At 47.2% G+C, this 23,630-nt stretch overlaps 1 protein-coding gene across 1 annotated transcript in view; it reads left to right on the top strand.

Moving 5' to 3' along the window:
- The window catches only part of CFAP57 (cilia and flagella associated protein 57), a 53,845-nt gene that overhangs the window by 20,812 nt on the left and 9,403 nt on the right, over positions 1-23,630 (top strand). The window contains exons 13-22 of the mRNA XM_025046451.1: positions 5-133; positions 4,006-4,161; positions 5,333-5,426; positions 6,064-6,254; positions 9,708-9,881; positions 10,894-11,052; positions 13,237-13,380; positions 17,550-17,666; positions 18,962-19,096; positions 19,178-19,321. Of these exons, the coding sequence (XP_024902219.1) occupies positions 5-133; positions 4,006-4,161; positions 5,333-5,426; positions 6,064-6,254; positions 9,708-9,881; positions 10,894-11,052; positions 13,237-13,380; positions 17,550-17,666; positions 18,962-19,096; positions 19,178-19,321 (1,443 nt within the window). The remainder of the gene's footprint in view (positions 1-4; positions 134-4,005; positions 4,162-5,332; positions 5,427-6,063; positions 6,255-9,707; positions 9,882-10,893; positions 11,053-13,236; positions 13,381-17,549; positions 17,667-18,961; positions 19,097-19,177; positions 19,322-23,630) is intronic.

Genomic DNA, 23,630 nt, shown 5'->3' on the forward strand with positions numbered 1-23,630 from the left:
GCTGACAGCCGCCAAGGATGGCTGCCTGTTCACCTGGAAGGTTTTTGATAAGGATGGTCGGGGAATTAAGCGAGAGAGGGAAGTAGGCTTTGCCGAAGAGGTGCTTGTTACTAAAACAGACATGGAAGAGAAGGTAAGAATTGGATCTAATGAAGAGGGACATGGAAATTACCAGACAACATCCAGACTCCTGGGCCAACATTCGAGACCCTCTACAGCTGGCTGCACCGAGCGCCCAGCTTTCTCTGTATATTCTCTGCCCACACTGCCATGCTGCCCTCTTCATTGCTACTTGATCTGTTTCCACCGCACCCTGCCTGTCATTCAGCCACATGATTGCTTTATGCTGTGCTTTACTTTTAGTCCATCAACTAGCTTTCCTCTTCCTACTCTTTGAGGGTGGAAACCATGACATACAATTTTCTCGTATGACCAGCAGTTTATAGCACGTGGAAGATAATCAATACTTACAAAATTGAACTGACAAAATGAACATTCCGGTTGTATCTGTGAAACTTAATAACTGCTAGTATGTGGAGCCTTCTTTACTCACACACACAAAAAGAGGTATTTAGAAAACATTCCCCAAAGCTACTCCCCAATAATAAAATAATAATACAATTAATAATAACCAATAACCAACATTTTTTAGGTTTGCCATGAACCAGGCACTATGCTAATTATAAGTATTTTCTCATTTATATCTCACAACATCTCTATGAAGAAGAAACTGTTTTTCTTCCCACGTTTTAAGAACTGGTTTCAGAGAGGTTGAGTGGTAAGTCCAAAGTCACTGAGCTAATAAGTAGCTGGACCAGAGTTCTGATCCGGTTTTAATCCAGAGCCCGCTCTCTTAATCACTATCCCAAAGGGCCTTTCCTCCTATTCATGTAGTAAACATCCTATAAAGATGTGTTTTGAGGGAGCTTTGAGGGAGCTGTGTGTTCCACTCCCTAAGGGAGAAGACAAATTCATAAAGATGTGTTTTGAGGGAGCTTTGAGTGCATAGCTGTGTGTTCCACTCCCTAAGGGAGAAGACAAATGGATGGTAAACTAAAGAGGCTTACAGAGGATGACAAAGCTATGCACTCATTGCTGTTCATCCAGGATCCAAAGCACATTTAGTGAACACCTACTGTTTTCTGGGTGCTGGGGATGCATGTGTAAAAAGACAGGCATGAGCCCTGTGAGCAAGGAAACTCACAGTCAAGTAAGATATAGAGACAAGTAAAATCATCAGAACAGCAATGCCAAAATGGACCCCACACAGGATGATAGGCCCCTGACATTTCCCAAGATCCCTCCAAGAGCTCCCTGGCACTTTCGGCAGGAAAGGCAAAGTAGAAGGAAAGAACGGGTGAGAGCCTTTGAGAGTTGGGGTCTGACCTACTGCAGGAGCCAAATATGTCTCCTTCTCTTCCTTCTCTCTGTTTTCTTCTCTCTTCCTCCCAAGGGATAGGAGAAAAGACCAAATAGGAGACACCAGGCTTCACCAAAAGGCCTGTGGTGTCTGGGCTGACTCCTGGCCCAGCCCCCAGCTACGCCTGCCAGAACTGCTGCCAGGCTGGAAATGACAAGTATATGTACTGCTGACTTCCTAAAACTCCTGTCTCTCTTGGCATCCACGAGACCTCATTCCTATTATTCTCTGTGAGCCTCTCTGACTGTTCCTTTCTGGCTCTTCCTCCACCTGTCCTTTAAAAGTCACATTCCCCAGAATTCCCAGCTCTCTTTTTCCTTTATATTCTATGATATTCTATGTAAGTATCTCTCAGGCCATGATTTACCCAGTCATTCAGTCATTTATTCATCTAACTAGTATTTACAGAGGGGTCCGCTATGTATCGGACACTGTACTAAGGTCTGGGATCACAGAGATGAAAGCTGTAAAAGGGTCTTTAGCTTATAGCCTGGGAGGAAACATAGGTGAAATCAAAACTGGAATTAAGTGTGATGAAGGAACAGTGTTGTTGGAACACAGGAGGAAGGACCCTGATGCAGGCCAGGTAGTGCCAGAGGAAGTGAGCCTTGGATGGAGCCTTCCAGAATAAATGGGAAAGGCTCTTGCACACCGAGGACTAAGTGCGTGCGAGGGATGAGAGAGGGGTGCTCTGGGGAAGATGCTCCTGGCTAGATGGGGCTGGAAAAGAGAGGGGTTGGAGAACAAGCTGGAGAGAGATTGTGCAGGGCCTCTTTATACCACGTTTTAGGCTTTGGAAATTGTTCCTGAGGACCCGCTGACAGACTTAGGTTCGGGAATGACTTGAGAGATTTACGTTTTGGAGAGACTGCTGTGCAGCAGTGTGGAGGAGGGATTGAGGAAGGACAATGAGCATGGCAAACACTGGATCATCCCCACCAGTAAATGTATTCCACTAGCCCAAGGCAGACCCCCTGGGTCATTTATTCATCTGATAAATATTTATTTAGTGCTGACAGTGTTGCTGGTCCTGTGCCAGGCTTCTGGCATAAGGCAGTGAAGCAAGAAAGGCCAAGTGCACCTACAGGGACCTATCTGGTGGGAGAAACAGTCCTCATCTCCGGTTCTCTCACCTTCACCACACAGACAATCAGGCACCATGTTCCCTTAAGTCTCTCTCTTGAATCTTTCCATTCCGCTTTGCTCCCTCTACCCCACCTCTGGTGAAGCCCATACCATCCTCTTCCTGAAAAGCAGTACCCTTGCCTTTAGCCTTCTCTAATCTAGCCCATGCTCCACTCTGCCATCAGAGAGGTCTTTCAGAGGCCAAAGTCAGCTGAATTGGGTTAGATGAGGACCTTCGGAGGCCCTCGAGGGTAAAATCCAAATTTCTTAGCAGGGCCTACAGAGACTTTGAGGGTCTGACCCAGTCTCGGCCTCCTCCTTCACACTCTGCCTCCCATCTGTAGCAAATCATACGCCGTGCCCTGACCTGGCATCCTCGCTCTTACCTTCCTGACTTTGCACATGCAACTCGTATTCATCTCTTGTTTCAGTATTTCCTGTGTGCCAGGTTCATGCTAGTCTGCTGGCCAGGAATGCAGAAACGAACATAACACCTTCCTTGTTCTCTAGTCGTCCATAAGCAGTAGGGGAGACAGACCAGAAAAGATGAATGGGGATGCACAGAGTGTATTCATAGGTGAGCAAGAAGAAAACACCTGAGTTCTCACCTACTCTAAAAAAATGAGGTATGAGTATTACATTAGTTTTAGAAAACTGTGGCAATGGCAAATATAATGGATTAGAGGAAGAAGACTTAGACCTAGGAACCAGCAAAGTGGGAAAAGTTAGGACTTAAAGTAATAACGATGAGTCAGAGGGACACATGGACAGTCCTGAGAACCGCCCAGCTATAGGCACATATCACAATTCGTAATGCTGTTTATTTGGCTGCCTCGGACTATAAGTTCGCTTACTATAAGTTTCATGGGGCAGGCATCATGATTCAACAAATATTTTTCAGATGCCTGCTATGTTTTGGGCACTCTTCTAGGTACTTGGGATATATCGGTGTAGAAACCCAACAAAGGTCTCAGCCTTCTTGGAACTTACTTTCTAGTTGGGAAAGAAGACAGAAGACAATAAACAAAGTAATAAAGTATATATTAGAAAGTGCCAAGATCTAAGGAAAGAATAAAAGTGGGGCAGGGGGGAGGATCATGAGTGCTGGGAATGGGAAGGGGAGGCGAGCAGGATTAAATAGTGTGGTCCAGGTAGACCTCACTGAGCAGCTGACATTTATGCATGTTCGAAGGAAATGAGAGAGTTATTAGCCTAATAATGCCCGGCACACAGTAGGGCTTGCTGAACATATGTTGTGAGGGTAGAAAAAGAAGCTCATCTGTCTTTTAGTTTTTAGTTTGCATGTCTCTTGTGGGGGAAAGATAACAAGTTTTAGTTGAGACTCATGAGTCGTAGGCTAAACAGAGCTGCAGGTCTCAGAGAGCTCAAAGCCACAGATATAAATAGTTCAATTGAACCACACTGTGAATGCTCTTCATTCTGCATCCTTCCCCCCAAAGGCTCAGGTCATGTTGGAGCTGAAGACTCGAGTGGAGGAATTAAAAATGGAGAATGAGTATCAGCTGCGACTAAAGGATATGAACTATTCTGAGAAGATTAAGGAGCTAACAGACAAGTTCATCCAGGAAATGGAGTCCTTGAAAACGAAAAACCAGGTCTGTTTGAGAGACGAAATGAACAACCACAGATCAAAAGAAATTTCCTATTTACTCCAGTTTATTCAAGATGGAACTGGCATGTGCTCATACATGCAATAAGATATATGATAATGGGTGCTTTTAAAGCACAGTCGATAATATCAGAAGTAATTACAACAAAGTACTAAGTAGAAAAAAGCAGAATATGAAATATATGAATATTATTAATTAGGTAATATAAATATGCACAGAACAGTTTTTAAGAAAATAGCTAACAGAGTGATTATCTCTGGAAATTGGGGTTCCGGATCATTTAAATTTTGTTCTTAATACTTTTCTGTAATTTTGAGATTCTCTACAATGAGAACGTATTACCTTTATGACCAAGAGAAATTTATTTAAAAACAAAATGAAAAGGTCACAAGATAAACTAACTATAGAAAGAAAAGAGCTAGCAGAATATTGATCTCTGAATTGTCAGTAGGTTAATTAAAATTAGTCTAAGTGGTCTTCCTGTAGTTAGATTTGGCCCAGGACTCTCCCAGAATAATTTTTTTTGTTCTGCACAGATCTGCCTGGCCCTTCATCCAAAACCCCCTATTTATTGTTTAAAGGGTATTTGTTCTTTCATGTCATCTCCATGGGTCAGAGTTTGGCTTAAAAAAAAAAAAAACCTTGACTGTTAATTTTATTATTTCATTCATTTAATCACCAGACTTTGATTTGGCGCCCCCTGTAAGCTAAGCATAAAGTCGTGTCCTAGGGATGGCACCTCCCCTGATTGCAAGGAGCTTTCCGGTTCCATCAAAGAAAACACCTCTTTCGAAACTGACACATTAACAGATCCAAGGATTTAGTTGACAGCGATCTGCCGACAACAGAGAATTCCACTGAATCCTTACTTTTTCCACCCAAAAATGCATTTGCTACATGTCCGAAACAACTCATCATTGACAAGACCCACGTAGTAGGATATAAATAGCGAAAGTATAGAACTTTCAGAGCAGAATATAATGTAAATAAGAAAAGTGATAGCTTAGTTGTTGCTCGTAGAACAATGCTTGGTACAAAATATGAGCTTGAGAAATGTTTGTGAGTAAAGACAGATGTCGTTTGTAAAATGCGTTCTTGCTTCAGTAATGCTTTCAGCAGATGTATAGAAATGAGAACATTCGACCCTGTGTTTCAGGTTTTAAAAACAGAAAAAGAAAAGCAGGATATATTTCATCATGAACGCATAGATGACCTCCTAGACAAACAAAGCCGAGAACTGCAGGACCTAGGTGAGTTCACAAGTAGGGGCCACATGGGCGGAGGTGGTTGGTTAGGGGCAGAAGGGTTGATTAGGGACTCTAAGAGTCCAGCAGAAGTCCCAGGTGATATGGATTTGTCTATTAACGGACCACATGAATCCCCTGGAACTCACCATGATTTTTACTCCTATGTATTTACTCATTCATTAAACATGGATGAAACACAAGCCAGTAGTAGATACAGAAAAGTGCAGGTTTGGAGCCCGATAGACTGCCTCGGGTCCCAGACTCACCATGTACTTGCTGGGAGCTTGAAGGAGTCACCCAGCCTCACTGGGCCTCAGTTTACTCTTCTGTAAAATGAAGGTACTACTACCTGTTTTGTACACTCAGCACATTCTTCTTGGCCTTGAACCCCCAAACATCCTGTCTACACTTTCCTGGAAACCTTTTTGCCTAGACAGCAAAGGAGAGGGAGTTTGGCTGCCTAATGAGATGATAGAGTTGGAGGTAGATGAGGAAGATGGGCAGGCATTTGAATCTTGGCTTTGCGAGCAGATGTTCTAGCTGGTGCTGGAAGGGGGTGGAAAAGCACTCAAGGCTTCTTAGGTGTCTCTGAGATTAGTGTTACTGTTCCACCTTAAATACCTTTCTTTCTTCTCTCTAGAATATTGCAACAACCAAAAGTTGCTTCTAGAATATGAGAAATACCAGGAATTGCAGCTCAAGTCCCAGAGGATGCAGGAGGAATATGAAAAACAACTTCGGGATAACGATGAGACCAAGAGCCAGGCCCTGGAGGAGCTAACGGAGTTTTACGAGGCCAAACTGCAGGAGAAAACCACCCTTCTGGAAGAGGTACTCACAGGAAGCCAAGCTGTGCCTCCCTTCCATGGTGCCATCCTGCAGACCTGGCCTGTGAAGAGCCCAAAGAGCTGTGGGAAGCCTTGCTTGACCTTGACCTCCTTTTCCTTCCCCACCTTGCTTTCAGCATGCTTGTTTTCTGGCCTTAATTTTACACATTTGTTTCCCTGTAGACCACAAGACTCCCAGAGCTAGGAGGTGCTCAGATTTGAGGCTGAAATTCCTTGGATAGACTAAGTTCAGTTCATACCTATTGTTCTATCTTAACGTACCTTCAAGCCTTAAGAACTGGGGAGACCTTTCTAGAAAAAGCCTACAGAACCTAGAGAGGAACGACGGCCCTGAATAATGGGGAAGGTGGTTGTCTGAAACCCCATGGTAACTTCTTATGTCTTTCAAGGTCAAGTCATTTCTTCACTGATTTAACAAACACAAATCATGCCTTATTGCTAGGTAACCAGCCTGAGTGCTAGGTAACCAGCAGAAATAAAACACAGGGCCTGGTTCTCAGTCAGGTGAGAGAAGTGGTCACATGGATCAGGACAGTAGGGGAATACAGACAAAAGGTGCGCCCCAGCCTGGAGGTGGGGAAGGCTTGCAGGTGCTAATCTGATCCAGGAGGAATATAAGTCAGAACAGGAAACGGGGAAATGCAAGAGAGGAGGGAATCCAGGCAGAGCAATGTGATAAAATGTTTAAGCAGTTTGAGTTTCCAAAATATCTAGTTTCCCAAGATGAAGAGAAAATTGAGAGAGGCCGCATGGCCTCCTATTCAGCATGAAATTTTGGCAGATGTTGTGCTGATAGTGAGTGGGTGGGAGAGTCACGAAGGTGTGGAGCAGTTTTCGAAGGGAATGAGGAAGAGAGTGACCAAGAAGAGGACTGGCAGGTATGTGGCTGAGAGCCCAGCTCAGGTCTGAGACATGAATTCCGGAGGCATTAACCCACCGGCCTGGGTGCTTTTCTACAGCATGGCACAGCAAGCTGGTGTGTGAGTGAGGAAGACACAGCAGCCCTCATTTGTAACTGGGGTTGTTTTTGAGTGGTGCCACAGAAAATAAAGTTCAGCCAGTGACCAGCCATTGTGTCCAAGCCAGTGAGGGGTCAGTAAAGGAGACATTATTATGGAATCCTCTGTAACCACCCCCAGTGATGGCAAGGGAGACTGTGAGTCAGCATCTGGAAATGTTTGATGAACTGGGGAGGTGACCAGGCAGTGGGGGATAAATGTGGTGAGAAGTAGGAAGTAGGGGTGAAGGTCTCCTGAGGGCAGGAGCCTCAGAGCAGGCTGAGCCCTGAGCAGCTGGCAGCCGGAACTAAGGGAATTTCACCCCCCACTTGAGCCCCGTGTGCTTTGGTTCTAGGTTCCACAATGTGAGGAGTGTTCCTTAACACAGCTCTCACGAGCCACTCTGACTCAGGTCTTCCCACACCCAGCCCCATTTCCGGTTGTCCCTGTTCAGCTCCCTCCCATCCAATATAACAATATGGAGCATCTGGGAATTTCCCACAGAGCCTCTGAGCCTCTCTGCTCCTCTCTGCTCAGGATGATTTCTCTTTCCCGGACTCCTTTTCCTTCTTCTCCTGGCCACTTGTGCTTAACTCTTACAGACTCAGGACAAGGGCGAACTCCTTGAAGAAATCTTCACTAACCCCTCTGCCCTCCCACAGGGCTAAACAGCCTTCCTTTGTAGTCTCAGGGCCCTAGACATCTTTCTACCATGTGGCTTACACGGTGACATCCTATGTTCACTGAGCCCTGCCCTCGAGGGTATTGAATCTACCTGGAGGGGACAGAGGCTGGCCTGCCTTCCAGGACTTTCCACAGTGGTTGCAATGCATTTCTTCTTTTGAGTCAGTAAGATTTCAACTCAGAACTTTCCTAGGAAGCTTCCATTTGGCATGCCATCTTACTAATTTGGATGGGCTGCTTTTACATTTTAGCAATATTTACCAAATCGAGAGCAGGGGTTTGTGGGCGACTCTAGGCTGCAGGCAGTGCTGACCTTGGCAGGCTTTGATCTAGCAGGAGTGTGGTGACATGTAATGGGCAAAGAGAGAAGCCTTTCTCAAGAGGCCACTGAGTCCAGTTTTAAAGTCACCTTGTCTCTCTTAAACACACAGTCCCAGGATGGTACGAGCCACCTGGGAGAGTGCCAGGGTCTGTATCAGACGAAAGCAGTTGATTCTGATACCATCTAAAATTTCCACCACTAGGTGGCAGTAAGCAAAGAGGAGTCGTGCTCTAGTCACTTGCCAAACTCCACCAGGCTGCGTTCGTTTTTTTCCAGCATCTGGGCTCTCTAGACTTTCACTTATTCAGCACCGATTATGTGCCAGATACTGCTGGGTGTTCCCAGTGGTAAGCAGAAAGGTGTGCTCCTGCCATCGAGGAGCTTCCATTCCAGTGGAGGAATCTGTCAAACAGGCAATTGTAACATAAAGTGATGAGGAATGGCAAACTTCTCACAGGAAATGAAAGTTGAGCCGAGAGCTGAAGGAAGAATAGGAGAGGGGGCTGAAAACAGAGGGACAGCATGTGCCAAGCCCAGCCATTGAGGGACGTGCACGTTTGATGAACTGAAGTTAGTTTCCTTCTGGCAAGAGTTTGGGGTGGGAGTGATAGCTGAGGCCAGAGAGGTAAGCCAGTGCTAACTCATGCAGAGCCTTGTAGACCCGACTCCATCCTGAGGACAGGGTGAGCCGCGGAAGACTTTCAAGTTGGGGACGGCATGATCACATGCGTGATTTAGAGGCTCCCCTTGACTAGAGAGTGGGAACAGACTGGAGGGAAGCATGACTAGAGACTACTTAGGAGACCAACACAGCAGTCCAGGCAAGAGATGACAGTGGTGGAGGCATAAAGGGAAGTAGAAGGTGAAAGGTCAGGTGGGAGGTAAAAGGTCAGGATTGATTGGAATAAGGAGTGGGAGGGCAGAATTAAAGATTCATTCATTCATCCAGATATTTGCTGAGTAGCTGCTATGCGCTGACATATGTTGCACATTGGGGACTCAGCAATGGACATGATAGACAGGGCTTCTACCCTCAAGGAGCTTACATCTCATGGGAGAGACAGTCAAGTAGTTTCACAAGTAAATATAAAATTACAGCTGTCTCAAGTTCAGTGAAGGAAGGATGGGGGAAATCTGGGTGTCAGTGTAAAGATCAGAGGCAGAACAAGGTACGGTGTGTTGGTAGGATGGTGGTTGAAGTGATGGAGCCAGAGGCCTAATCTAGTAAGGAAAGAAGAGAAGGTAGAAGGACAGACAGGAGGAAAGTGGACGGGTCAAGGAATCCATGGCTTTGGTTTCCATTTCTGTAATAACGCTCTGTCTCCCATTCCCCAGGATAGGCCCCCTATGCCCCTCTCATCCCAGGTCTTCTGAGCATAAAGGCATCATGTGTCCCTTCTCCCCAAGCACACATTCCCTTTCTCTGAGCCAGGCACAGGAAGACGTTAGGCAGCAGCTGCGAGAGTTTGAAGAAACCAAGAAACAGATTGAAGAAGATGAAGATCGAGAAATCCAAGATATCAAAACCAAGTATGAGAAAAAGCTTCGGGATGAAAAGGAGTCAAACCTGCGGCTCAAAGGAGAAACAGGCATCATGAGGAAGAAGGTATTGAGGTGTTCCCTGAGGGGCCGGGCACGGGCAAGGGCAGTACTGCAGAGAACACGTGGATGGAGAGCATGGTCAGACAGCGGAGCCCGCTGACAGTGGCTCTGCCTCGGGTAGCCTGTCAGAGTCATGCCTGGAGGATCTCATCTCCAGCAAGCAGTTTGGGAGAAGAGCACTGCCTGGTGTGAGGATTCTCTTCGCACGGTCAGGGAGACAGATTCTTACCACATTATTACAACAGTTGGGGCTTCCCCTTCTTTTTCCAGGGATCATGAGGTTCACTGTGACCCTGATGGGCACTCTCTGGGCTTTCATTTATTGGCAACTCGTTTTCAGAGCTAAACCCTTGATAGAATTGGAGATGAGGTCTTCTGGAGATGATATAGTCTTTACCTGGAGGTGTCCTCAGGCTCCTGGTCCAGGGAGTCCTGGGTGGCTCCTGTTCAGACTCCGTGGGTGGGAGAAAACTTGGGGGTGTTTAATTTACAAGGCAGAGCAGATGTTTTTGGTCACTGATGGTTAGGACAAGGAGGGATCCAATTTTCAGATCCTTATAGAATTGCCACAGTTTTCCCAAAACTGTTTAGCGATAGAAAAACCAGTTTCAAAGCAACCTCGCATTCTTTCCTATTAGAAATCATGCTGCTAGTCAGTCTAGGAGACAGTCATGTCTTCCCTTCTTGGACATGGCTAAGATGGCTCATCTAGGGCTCTATCTCTACGACCTTGATAGGCATGGATTACAACTTTTCAAGGTCAGTGTGGTCATGGAAAACTCTGGGTCCACTCGGGGCACTGGTCTCCAGAACCTCTTGATGCAGACAGTCTGCCTTTGCATATGGGGACAGGACCGTATCTTACCAGACAGAATACTACATCATCCATTTGGCCTGGGAAACTCCTGACTGTCCCAAATTTCAATAGGGAGCTATTTAAATTTGCAGATAGTTGAGAGGAGTGGAGATGAGTTCAAAAACTTTGTGGTCTTTGTTGTTGCTGTTTGTATCTTTAGTTCAGCAGTCTGCAAAAGGAGATTGAAGAGCGAGCCAATGACATTGAGATCCTGAAGGGAGAGCAGGTGAAGCTGCAAGGAGTCATTAAGTCCCTGGAGAAGGACATCCTGGGCCTCAAGCGGGAGATCCAGGAAAGAGATGAGACGATTCAAGATAAGGTGATGGCTCATCTTCTGTCCTCCCTCAACTGCAGCCTAGACTGACCCAAGCAATGAAGACAAAGCCCAAGACAGAGGGAGGGACCCTGGCTTTTGGAACACCTTTATTTAACTGTGTGTTTGGCTAATTGCTGTAATCCTATCACATTCAAGTCTCCCAGCAACCCCAGGGGCTCTGAGCAACCCAGCTGTATAGCACAGGAAACTGAGCTCCAAGCCCTTAAGTATCTTGTCCAAGGTCATACATACAGTTTATAAGTTTATAGGAGACAGACTTGGGTTGAGAATGAAGTCAGTTGACTGCAAGGCCCCTTCTCTCTACTGCTCCAGGTATCCTAGGGTGACTGTCCCCATGGACTGGAGTTAGCTCACCTGCCCCATTGCCCACATTGTGCCCCCTGGTCAGAGAGGAACTAGTTCCCTGTATTGGCCCCATAACTGTTGGCCACTCCAGAAGGCTGGTATCACTTTTTAGGATGCCTTTCTCACAAAACACTTAGGAGACAGACATATCACATTTCGTGAGGCATCCCGCCTCAGTATCCAAAATTTCGTGTCACCCTCCTAAGCAAATCCAGGCTCTGTGCCCTCCTCTCCATTCCCTCCACCACTATGCCTCAGGGGCTCTGATAAGGATGAAATGAGGTAATGCCTGCATGTAATTTCTGCATGTGAATGTTTATGTTATGTACCTAGCCATTTTTTAAGGGAGAGTTCAAAACTCTCTTCAGATTCTCAAAGCAGTGTGTTTTAACAAGAGAGAGGTTAAGACCTCCTGATCTAGAAAATTGCAACGGGCTCCTGACAAGTCAAAGGGCCTTCCTTTCCACCCCAACCCTGCTCCCTGCCACCATGCTCTGTAATTATGTCACTCTCCACTTAAAATTCTTTTGGAGTTGCCCATTGCCTATGGCAGGGGTCAGCAAACTTATTTCTTTTCTGTAAAGGGCTAGGTAGTAAATATTTTAGTCTTTGCAGGCAGTATGGTCTCTGTCACAGATGCTCAAGTCAGCAATTGTAGTGTAAAATCACAAATGAATGGGTTTGGCTATTGTCCAATAAAACTTTAAGAAAATAAGCAACAAGTCAGATGGACCCAAGGGCTATGGTTTGCCAACTCCTGGCCTCCTGGATAAATTCTGAATCTTTAACCCAACATTCAAGACCCTCACCCCCGCCCCCCCGTCCCCTACTCCCCTCCAGCCTCATTTCTCACCATCCCAAGAATCACCACTTTACAAGTTACTCTCAGTACCCTCAATACCACTACGCCTTCTGTGTCACCCTATGCTACAACACCCATCACAGTATAGGGTACATTTCTTGACACATCTGCTTTGCCAGCTAGTGTTTTCTCCTTAGGGGCAGGAACTGTGTCATATTTATATTTGGAATCTCAGACCTTGGCAAAACGTCTTCATTCAGTATATGTTTGATGAATGGATAGACCTACATTCTAATTACTATTGCCTTGTAACAAATTACCCCAAAACTTAGTGGTGAAAAACAACTGTCTTACTATGCTCACAGATTCTATGGGTCTGGAATTTGGACAGGATACAACAGGATGGCTTGTCTTTGTCCCAGTGTCTGGGGCCTAGCAGAGATGACTCAAACAGCTGGGGCCTGGAAGATCAGCTTCCAAGGTGGCTCCTTCATTCACATGTCCAGCCCCTTGGCAGGGACGGCTGGGAGGCTAGGATCATCTTGGACTGTCCACAAGAACACCTAATGTGTTCTTCAGCCTGGAGATCTCAGTGTAATGGGACTTCTCATAGAGCAGATAGACTCCCCCAGAGAACTAGGTGGCAGCTGCTCAACCTTTTCTGAGCTAGCCTGGGTAGCCACACATCGTATGAGCTGCATTCTTTTGGGTTACAAACAAGCCATAAGTCCAGCTAGATGTAAGAGGAGGGAATCAAATCCTGCCTCCTAATGGAAAAGCATAAGGTCACATCGTACAACAGCGTGTGGGACAAGAGATGATGCTGTGTAGGCCAGTTTTAGAACAGTCAGCCTCAACCTGCATATGAGCGAGTGAGTGAATGCATGAAGTCCTGGCACGGGAGCCAAGGAGTCAGGGCCACAGCCTCGTGGGGGAGCCAGCCTTTGTATCCCCAGCGAGGAAAGCCTGTATACCCGGGCTTCCTGACATCTCTCACTTCTCTCTCTTGTCACCCACAGGAAAAGCGAATTTATGATCTGAAAAAAAAAAATCAAGAACTAGAGAAATTCAAGTTTGTGCTTGACTACAAAATAAAGGAGCTGAAAAAGCAAATAGAACCTCGAGAGAATGAGATCAAGGTGATGAAGGAACAGATTCAGGAGGTGAGAAGCCACCTGCCCCACCATGCCCTCTCCAACTGGCCACCTCCTCCCCTGACCATTCCTGGCTGGCCTCAGGGGGAATGAAATCTCTCCTCACAGCCCCTCCCTTCTCTCAAGGTGTATGCAGCCTCCACTCGGCAGAGGATGACACATAGAAGGCCCAACGAGGGGCTCAGTTGTGCAAAAGCAAAGTGCTTTGGGGTTTGACTCGGGTATGCTTGAGCCCTACCAGCGTCTCAGGGTGCATGCTCTGTCTGAATGCTCAAAGGGACCCCGTGGCTGTTGGGCCTTCAGCCACCAGGGGGCAATGTGTACTCAGCCACCAGCCTGTGGCACCAGAAAGTATACCGCCTCCAATTCAACACTTTTTCAGACTGGAAGTGTTGGTTGGGGCTCTCTCTGCAGGCCCTGGTGTTTGACCTCACCTGATAAGAAACGGGAAGTCATCAAAGGACCTTGAGCAGGAGAGTGGCATAATTAAGTGTGTGTTCTGGGAAGCAAACAGGATGAAGGTAAAAGGAGAGATTAAAAGCAAGAGCAACTGGACAAGGGCTTCTGAGAGTCCAGTGAGGTACAAGTGTGCCCCTTGGCCCCTCTGCCCCATACACATTGCATTTCCTTATGACACATGTTTACCTATCAGCCACTCCTCCCTGGGCAAAGCATTGGACAGTGGGGGCCATGGTTGATCTAAAATTGAATTCCTGACTTCCCTTCCCTCCAGCTTCTCGTTTCTCAGTAAATGGTACCATTATTCACCCAGGTGCTTAAGGCAGAAGGGTAGAAGTCTTTCTGATTCTTCCCTTCTCTTAATTCCTATATCCAAATCATCACCAATGCCTCTCTGATCGATTTCAAAAAAGATTCCTGAAATCCAGCTTTCCTTCCCCTCTACTGCCATCATCCCAGTTCAAGCTTCCATCTTCTCTGGACTGAACTCCAGCCTCCCGTCTGCTCTCCACATAGAGGCCACAGTGAAGACTCCGTGGTGTCCCATTACACCTAGAATAAAATCCAACTCCCTACCAGAGCCCAGGAGGTCCTGCATAATCTAGCCTCTACGCACCTCTCCAGCCTTATCTCTAGGCTCTCTCCCCTGCTCCAGCCCACAGGCGTTCTGGTAGTTCCAAAGATAAGCTGAACTTTTCCCATCCCCAGACCTTTACAATTCTGCTTTCTGTACCCAGAAGGCTCCAGAACTTCACGTGACTGGCTTCTTTGTATCTTTCAAGGTCTCAGTACATATGTCACCTCTTCAAGAAGACCTTCCCTGACCACACTATCCAAAATAGCCTTCTGCTCCCCTTCCGTTTTCTCTCATTGTGCTGAGCAAGGATAACAAGTAAAAGGGTGTCAGAGAACATTGATGGCCCAACTAGAATTGGATACACAGGAGCTATAGTGGAGAAAAGCAAAGCCTTTTCTCTACGAGGCCCGGGAAAGAAGCCAGATGGTGGAACCAGTCCAGGACTAAGGGAGATCAGAGAGGGCATGTCTTGTGGCAATAACTTTCTCCCTGGCCTTTGAGATAAGGAAGAATGTCCCCAGCTGACCACAGAGCTCCCTCCTCTGTACCTCCTGCCATTCTTGAGTGACTTCAGGGCCCAAAAATGGTAGCCCGAACATATGAGAGGGCAGAGGTCCCACCTACCTGGAAATCACTGCCCCACTTCTCTCTCCTCATGTGACATATTTGTCAACTGGATTTAGGATTGGGTCAGTTACTTTCCACCCTGACATACCTGAGAGCTTATTCATTTCCTGTCAGTAACTGGGCCAACTATGGCATTGATTCTCTCTGTGGGAGATAATGCCCACAACTTGGAATGCTTCAAACAGGGCACCTCCTACTCTCACCCCAGTACCAGTTGCTGCCAGGGCTGATAGCTAGGCCTGATCTGACCTTGGGGCTTCCCTCTGGGGAGTCAGAGACACATTTGGATTCATTGGTAGAGCTAAGACCTCTATATAGCCAGCTGCAGGCACTCGGACACCCTTGGAGAAGCCCTTTCTCCCTTGCAGCTGCCATTTCCTTGGTCTAAGACACCATCCTCTCACCTGGGCCCCCCGTGGCAGCCTCCTGGCTGATCTGCCTGGCTCCAGTTTTGCTCTCTCCAGCAGAACCTCTGCATCGGGCTTCCTAAGGTATAAATCAGATTGTGCCCTTCCTTGGGTAAAGCCCCTCACTAGTTCCCTGAGCTCTCAGGATAAAGGCCAAACTTCTGGCCACTTCAAATTCTGGCCAGGATAAAGGCTGACTTTTTCACTATTCAAGCCTCTGCCCTTGGGTCCTGCATGACCAAGCTCAGCCGACCTCTCCAGCCCCTTTCTGCCTTCCCCACATGCATCCTTCCTGCAGCCACCCTGGACCACTTGTAACTGCAGAGATGCACCAAGCCACCCACACCTCTGCCTCTCTGTGCATGGGCTGTTCTCTCTGCCTACAATCCTCCTTCCTCAATTTGTCCTCTAATACTTGTTCCTCCTACAAATCCCAACTGAGCACTCCTTCTCTGGGTACTACCTCCTCACCTCCTCTGTGCACACACAAGGCCCTTTCTACCTCAACCGCAGATGGCGTTTATCCCGTTCCACTTTAACTTTTGATTTCCTACTCTCCTGTCCCTCTAGACCTGAGGCTTCTTGAAGACAGAAACTTCCTCTTAATGAGTTCTGTAGCCCTATGCCCTTTCTAATGGGCACATTCTTTCTTTAGCAGTGCAAATACCCACACTCACTGTATGTCCTCTAGAACAGCGGTCCCCAACCTTGTTGGCATCAGGGACCAGTGCTTCTACGAGAATCTAATGCCTGCTGATCTGAGGTGGAGCTGAGGCGGTGATGCTAGTGCTGGGGAGCGGCTGCAAGTACAAATGAAGCTTCACTCACTCAACCGCTGCTCACCTGCTGTGCGGCCCAGTTCCTAACAGGCCATGGACTAATACCCATCCGGCCTGGGAGTTAGGGATCCCTACTCTACAAGGTGGCTGAACATAGCTCTGCCAACATTGCGTGTTTATCTTATCATTCCTCTTCCAGAAGGCAGGTTGTTTGAGGCCCTCCTCCCTTTCTTCACTGTTGCTCCCCTTGCCTTATACATTTGGGCATTCCTTCATTCATACGAATACTTATTGAGTGCTGCCTTTATGACAGGCATCGGGTCAGAGGGCTTCTCTGTCTATACAAAGTGCTTTCAATAATGAAGACATTCTTCTAAAGGCTGCGCCTTCATGTCCAGAACATAAATGTGGCTCAGTAGGACCTCCCGGTACCCAAGAAGGGCCTGGAATCAACAAAGGGCCTGGAATAGACTAGAAGAGCTACTCCATTCAGCCATGAAAAAACCAGTGAACTGTCCCATCTTCCAAAAATAGCGAACCTCTCTATTATCAGGAATACTAGTGTCTACCAGATTTAGCGTATAAATCAAACATCACTCCTTTCCTTTGGGAGGAATTAGATTAACTGAGAGCTCACCTACAGCTGACCTCATCTTAATCAGAAGCTCTGGTTGTCTGTCATGTCTTTGGTTAATACAAATGGAACAATGCATAAAAAATCTTTCAAAAGCTACTAGTGGTTTCCTCTTTTTCTTTTGAAGATGGGACACTCTCTTCAATTGTACTTTTTAAGACTATTTCAACAGAACTGATGAGGTTGAGGTTCCTTCTCAGCTTCCTCTTCTCTGTTTTATGCCTTTGACTGAGGATGCCTACACGGCACTCTCAAAACTTTCTACTCTGATGACTTGTAGCCTTAGAAGGTCAAGATTCACACAACTTCACAAAGTAGGCAAGGAAGGTACTTCTCTGTAAAGCCCTGCCTCAGGTCAGAGTAGAGATTCCAGTACTTGAGAGTTACCAATTTATAAGGAATTTAAGAAAAGAAGGTAATCAGCATGGTTGAAGGAAAAGAGCAACTAAGAGGGAAGAATTTATAGCCCAGCTATAGAAACACATGATCTGGGTTAACATATCAGCCAAGAGGGTGGGGGCTCTGGGGATGGTAAGAAATAAAAAGAAAGGTTTTGTTCCAGAGGACAAGTGGCAACTAGAAAATAAGTGCTCTGGTATCAGGGGAGACATTCCCACTGAAAACTTCAGTCCTCAAAGTTAATTTTCATTGTCTTACTTTCTTATTCCTGACTCTCTGTCCCTTACTCTCTATAGATGGAAGCTGAACTGGAGCGTTTCCATAAGCAGAACACACAGCTGGAGCTGAACATCACAGAATTGTGGCAGAAATTGAGAGCCACTGATCAGGAGATGCGCAGAGAGAAACAGAAGGTGTGAGGATTTTCAGCATCTGACAGTTCTTGGATTCAGGATCTGGCATCTGTCTGCGACAGAGCCAGAGCCAGCCCATTGCTAAGATACATTCCCATTTTAACTCACATCCTTTACTTGCTCATAGCCCTGCCAGATTACAGGCCCATGCAAATTTACAAGACAATTCATCCGAGACTATAAAATGACTTTGGGTAAAGTGACTGAGAGAGGTGGAAAGCCAGTTTTGTGGGAGTACAGCATTGGCTTGTTTGTCCTGAGACGGAGCATGCTCAGAAAGGTCATTTGTAGTCCCTGGTTAAAGTCCTTGACTACCAAATCAATGCTGAGGCTTGGAACACCTCAGGGATCACCTATTACAATCTCTATGTAAGAGCTAAGGAAAGCCAGGTGAAAATGATTAGGAGATTAAGAAACTTCACCTGGCACCCATAGGAGTTAGTACATACATAGGGAGCCAGAACTGAGAACCAAGTCTTCTGGTTCTGGGCGAAGACTCAGCTGCACCCTCACCCACTGGATCAGGGTGCCCTGGAATGTTGGTTGGCTCTGAGTGAATTTTTCCATCCCCCACATTAAACATTGGTTCTGTACTAGGTAATACTAGAAGCCGTAGATCTACAAATGTGAACTGATAATGATCCTGCCCTTTACTAACTGAAGAGGTTGATAGGTGATTTGTGCCGCGTGCATAACAATTATAATGCACAGTGGAGAATTATGGAATATGAATAAAGGGTTAAGGGAGCCAAGAGAAAGGAGAGACTCTCAAGGTCAGGAGTAAGGGAGGATGAGTATCAGAGAAAACATGAGGGAGGAGAGAGAATCTAGCCCAATTTTGCAGATGAATCAGTCTGCCCACTTTTGTCATTTTTTCTGTACCCACTCACAGCAGCCCCCAGGAAGGATAACCCCTGGATGAGCTAATACAGGGGCATGGATGCCCTGCCCCAAGGACCTGCAAGAGAGAATCGATACTTTCTGTCTTGGCTCAGAAAGGAGTAAGGGTGACCACTGCACTTCCTTTCATCTTTTAAGGCTTGTGGTCCTGAAAGGGACCCAGAGCCAATAAAGGAATCACTGTGTGTGGCCTCTTAAGGATGACGCTGTTCAGGCCAGGTGCACAAGAGTTTAGTGCCTCCCTCTGGGCTGTGTGCTTATCTAGTCTCTGTGTCCTGATGGTCAACTGTAAGTCCTGGATGAGGCATCTCTTGTCTCTTTATGAAGCCATTAACCTGCAGCCCCTGCCCCTGGAGAATCCCTTCAGCACCAGGAGTAAGCACCTCTCATTGCAGGAGCGGGACTTGGAGGCACTGGTCAAACGGTTTAAGACGGACCTTCACAACTGCGTGGCATATATCCAGGAACCCCGGCAGCTGAAGGAGAAGGTCCGAGGTCTCTTTGAGAAGTACGTGCAGCGGGCAGACATGGTGAGCTCTGCCTCCCTCTCCCGCCTTCCCCTTCTCTCCAGGTCTCCCCTTGCTCACTGTGAACCCCCTCTGGCCCATCAGTTGGAGATCGCAGAGATGAACACGGACTTGCAGCAGGAGTATGCCCGTCAGCGAGAGCACCTGGAGAGGAACCTGGCCACTCTCAAGAAGAAGGTGGTCAAGGACAGCGAGCTGCACCGCACTGATTACGTCCGCATCATGCAGGTACCTGCACGCTCCCCATCAGCTCCCTCAGAGCCTGAGCCATCGCAGATGAGAGAGCCTGTCTAGGGCCCCTCTGAGACCACCCATACTCAGGGCATCCCAACTGCCTAGGGAACCCACTACCTTTTCCTAAAGCGTTCTCTTGTACTCTTCTTCTCTGGGAGCAGAGCTCATCCTGGCTGTGACCAAGGCCCAGAGCCCTGCCACAAAAGTTTTCTAGGCATTTCCATGCCCACCCCTGCCCCACCAATGCTCATTCATTTCTCCCCGCTTCGCTTCACCAGGAATCCATTTCTTTTTTCTGCCCCATCTTTATCCAAAGGACTCCTGTGTCCTGCCTCACTTCTCTCGTTGACCCCTGTCCCCTCTGGACCTTCATCCACATGATTTTGGTTCTCCTGAGTCACTCTCTCCTTCTTTCCTGTTTCCATCTCTTACTTCACCTTACTTTTGTTCTACTGCTTTTTATGCTGCTACTGATATCACATGGTCCTCGCTGGCCAGGTCTTCTCCTCGGGAATACGCCTGCCTCCACCCACCACATCTGACTTTTCTGGTGCCTCAGGTCCCTACCCTTATCTCTTGAGTCCGAGCCAACCACACCCAGCCTAAGCGTTGTTCTCACTCTGATTTAATGAATTCTTCACACCCACCTCCATAAAGATCCTCTGTAAGGCTGTGCAGAGAGCCTGACCCCATTACTGCCACCTCCACTTAAGCACATTATCAGTACTGCCAGTCAGGCTTCTTCTGCCAGATTTCTCTGGGTATCAGTATCGTCTGAGGCAATTCACGTGAATTAATATCAAAAGAGAACATCAAAATGCCATTTGTAGGGCACATACCTTTTTATGCTTATATTTCTTTAATGCCATAATTAAAATACTGGGTTGAGGATGGGCTGTAGTTAGATTGAAACAAACCAGTTCACAGTTTGGCCAGTCTATACATAGCTGGACTGAGCACAGTGCAGTTCAGGCCAGGCCCAAGTATAGTGAGTCTCGCACCATCTTACAAGCAGCCCCATACCATCAAACCACAGCCCTACTCCTGGGTTATGAAAGCTGTCAGAGGCCCCCAAAATAGTAGTAGATCCAATTGGTGGAATCTTTAGGCACCAGCAACTGATGCACAGAGCCATCGCTAAGGGTCTCAAGTGCCCCCAAGCATCGAGAGCCCACCAAGCTCTAGACAGCAGTGTGCTGGGCAGTGGGACCAGTGCGTCTGCCAAAGCAGTTGTCAAATGATGACATTGCCGAGCTCTTATCTATGCACTGCTATCAGAGCACAGGCCTGAGGAGTCCTCCAGGGGCTGGGTGCCTCTCTCCACACCAAGCAGAGACACAAAGCAAATGTCAGTCCTCGGAGAAGGAAAAGGAAGGACAGGGAAGACCACAGGGTAGCCAGAGAGTGCAAACATGAGCATGAAGCTGCTCAGGGCAGGTATAATGTCCTCTTTTGCTCCTCAGTACCCCCAAAGGCTGCCTGCTCCACTCCTGCTGGACCAGGGTGCAAGTCGGGGTAGGGGGAGCAAAGGAGACCCAACAGGGCGCTTGCCAAGCCCTATCAGAGAGAAATCCCTGGAAGAGCATTTTCTCGAGCAGCATTGTAACCCCACATGCTGTGGAGCCCTATGCACCCATAGAAGTGCCCCCAGACAACTTCAAGGAGCAAGAGTGGGCTCGGGAGCCAGGGCCATGGGTCTCCACCCCTCGACCAAAAAGACTCCTTGCTTATTACAGTGGGCTCTGTATAATTTTTTGTTTGGAAAGTTAAAAAAGAAAGAAAAAATTTCAAAACCACTGCTCTGGATCACAAAAATTGTTTCTTTCTTTGATCTGAAGTTGAAGGAGAGGGGCCAGGCCGGGGCCAGGCAAGGAAGGTTCCAGGGCAGGCTAAAAATGAGCAGGCGAAGCCACTGTGTAGACCCAGTTTATCCTGCCTCAGCCACGCTTGTGGGGAGGCCTTGAGTAAATTCCTTCACTTCAGGAACCTCCTTCCCTATCAGTAAAATGGGGAGGAAAATACCAACTTCAGCTCCACCAAGCTAAAGACCTATTCAAGAACCAAGGTGAAAATCCAGTGGGAGAGCCTGAAAGGCCCCACAGCACAGTCCAGGGGTGCCTGTGGGCTGGAGACACAGCTGATCCCAGACCCCGCAAAAGGTGGCCCGGGGCACCTGATACCTAGTATGCAGTGGTAAGGAGCTGCGTCTGCAGGTTCCAAGGCCCTGACACTTCCATCCAAAAAGGCCAAGGAAGGCCTGGGCAGACATAGCATCTGAGAGAAGCTCATTAGAAAACACAGAAAATGAGGTCACGATCTCATTTGTGTGTTCAGAGAGGAGCGTGAGGCCTTCCCACTCACTCCCCAGCACACTTACAGATATGAAAACAAGAGTTGCTATGGAATACAAATATCCAGGACACATACTTTGTTCATGCACTATACATTATTTCGAGGGCTTCTTGCATAGCAAGCTCTGTGCCAGCCATGGAAGATTCCAAGATGAGTATGATAGCGTGCCTACCCTCAGGGAGCTACTTGAAGGGAGCTTGAGCTTGAGCAAGATGCAAGTAAGCGCTGCTCCACACAGTGGATCCAGTGCTGTGAGCTCATCATAGAGGCCGACTTCAATTAGGGGAAGCAGCATTTGAGCCTCGAAGGGTAAGTAGAGTGTGGGCCAGGAGCAAATGGGAGAAGAGCCTTCCAGGTAGAGGGCTCGACCTGTGAACAGGTGGTGAAGAGCGAGGCTTTCGGGGTGTTTGGGGACCCAGGAGCCCACAGACCTTACTTTATTGCACAGCATGGAGGCAAGGAGAAAGGGCCCACTGGAGCCGTAAGTAGCTTGGGGTCACATTGAAAATGCTCTCCATGCCACACCAAGAAGTGTAGAGCTTATAAGCAGGTGCCATTCAAGGTTTCTTAAGTAGGTAGAGATGTTATCTGTTCTGACAAGGTTAATTCAGTTGACAGGTGAGAAGGCTGGTGGGGAAAGGAAGGTGGTGGGGAAAGGAAGGTGGCAGGGAAACCTATCAGAAAATGACTGCCATGTGATAGGGAGATGCAAAGCACTTGGAAGTGGGAGCTTGTGACGTCAAAGACATTTCAGAGTAGAAGTGATTAATAGAAAAGTCAGGTTAGACACGAGAAGCAGGTTGAAAGAGAAGCAGAGAAATGGCTCACTTGTGTAATTAGATGGCAAGCCCACCAGCCATGGGTTCCAGAAGGATGCCACCAATGCAGTGCTTCCAAGTTCACAGAATAAACAGATCAGTTGCCGGCTCTTTCCACACTGCCAGACATGGCCGTATACTTAAAGATGTCAACTCATGGAAGGCCAGTATGGGGTGCTATAGGCATTCCTTCTCTCCTCTGCCCAACCTAGGCATCTGAAAGATCTGCCAGTAAGTTCCCATATGTGGCGCTCTGCCGTGGCTCTTGACCAAAGGCAATCCTGGACAGTTTGGTATAGCTGCTTTCTGTAGAAGGGTTTCTGTATAAACAGACCCTAGCATCCCCAACCAGTCTCTTTTACCTACTCCACTACTTGGCACTTGATGGATCCCAGGTCAGATTTTCCCTGCTGCAGAGGAGCTAAGTGTGGTTCTGGAGGGTTGGAAGGGCTTCTTGTAGGCCATCCTGACCAAGGAGGGATCAGGAATAGAAGGCGAAGCAAACCTGTTGCGTTCACATTTTAAATTCACGAAGCTACCCAGAACATACAAGCATACCTCTTTTTTATTGAGCCTCGCTTTATTGCACTTCACAGATATTGTGTTTTTTACAAATTGAAGATTTGTGGCAACCCTACGTCAAGCATTTTTCCAACAGTTCAGATGAAGGTTAGCATTTTTTAACAAAGTATTTTCAATTAGGTATGTACATTTGTTTAGACATAATGCTATTGCACAGTTAATAGGCTACCGTATAGTATAAACATAATTTTTATATGCACTGGGAAACCAAAAAAATTATGTGACTTGCTTTATTGTGGTGGTCTGGAACCAAACCCACCATATCCCCCTGAGGTATGCCTGTGTAGTTGACCTCAGTGTGACCTCTGGACTCTTCAGTACATGGACCACCCTGGAAAGCACTCTTTAGGGAGCCCGGCATATTCTTTCTGGGGGCTACTGTTGCCATCATACTATGAGAGGTGTTGGAATGGAGGTGGGAAAGTTGAGTATGGGAGGCCACAGTCACAGAGGAACCAGGCACTTGGATGCAAACAACCAGATTTGAATCCTAGCTCTTCCATTTATGCACTGCCTCAGTTTCCTCTTATGAAAATGAGTCTAATAACACC

The sequence above is a fragment of the Pteropus alecto genome, unplaced genomic scaffold (genome assembly GCF_000325575.1).
Source record: "Pteropus alecto unplaced genomic scaffold, ASM32557v1 scaffold484, whole genome shotgun sequence".
In the NCBI taxonomy this organism is placed as follows: Eukaryota; Metazoa; Chordata; class Mammalia; order Chiroptera; family Pteropodidae; genus Pteropus; species Pteropus alecto.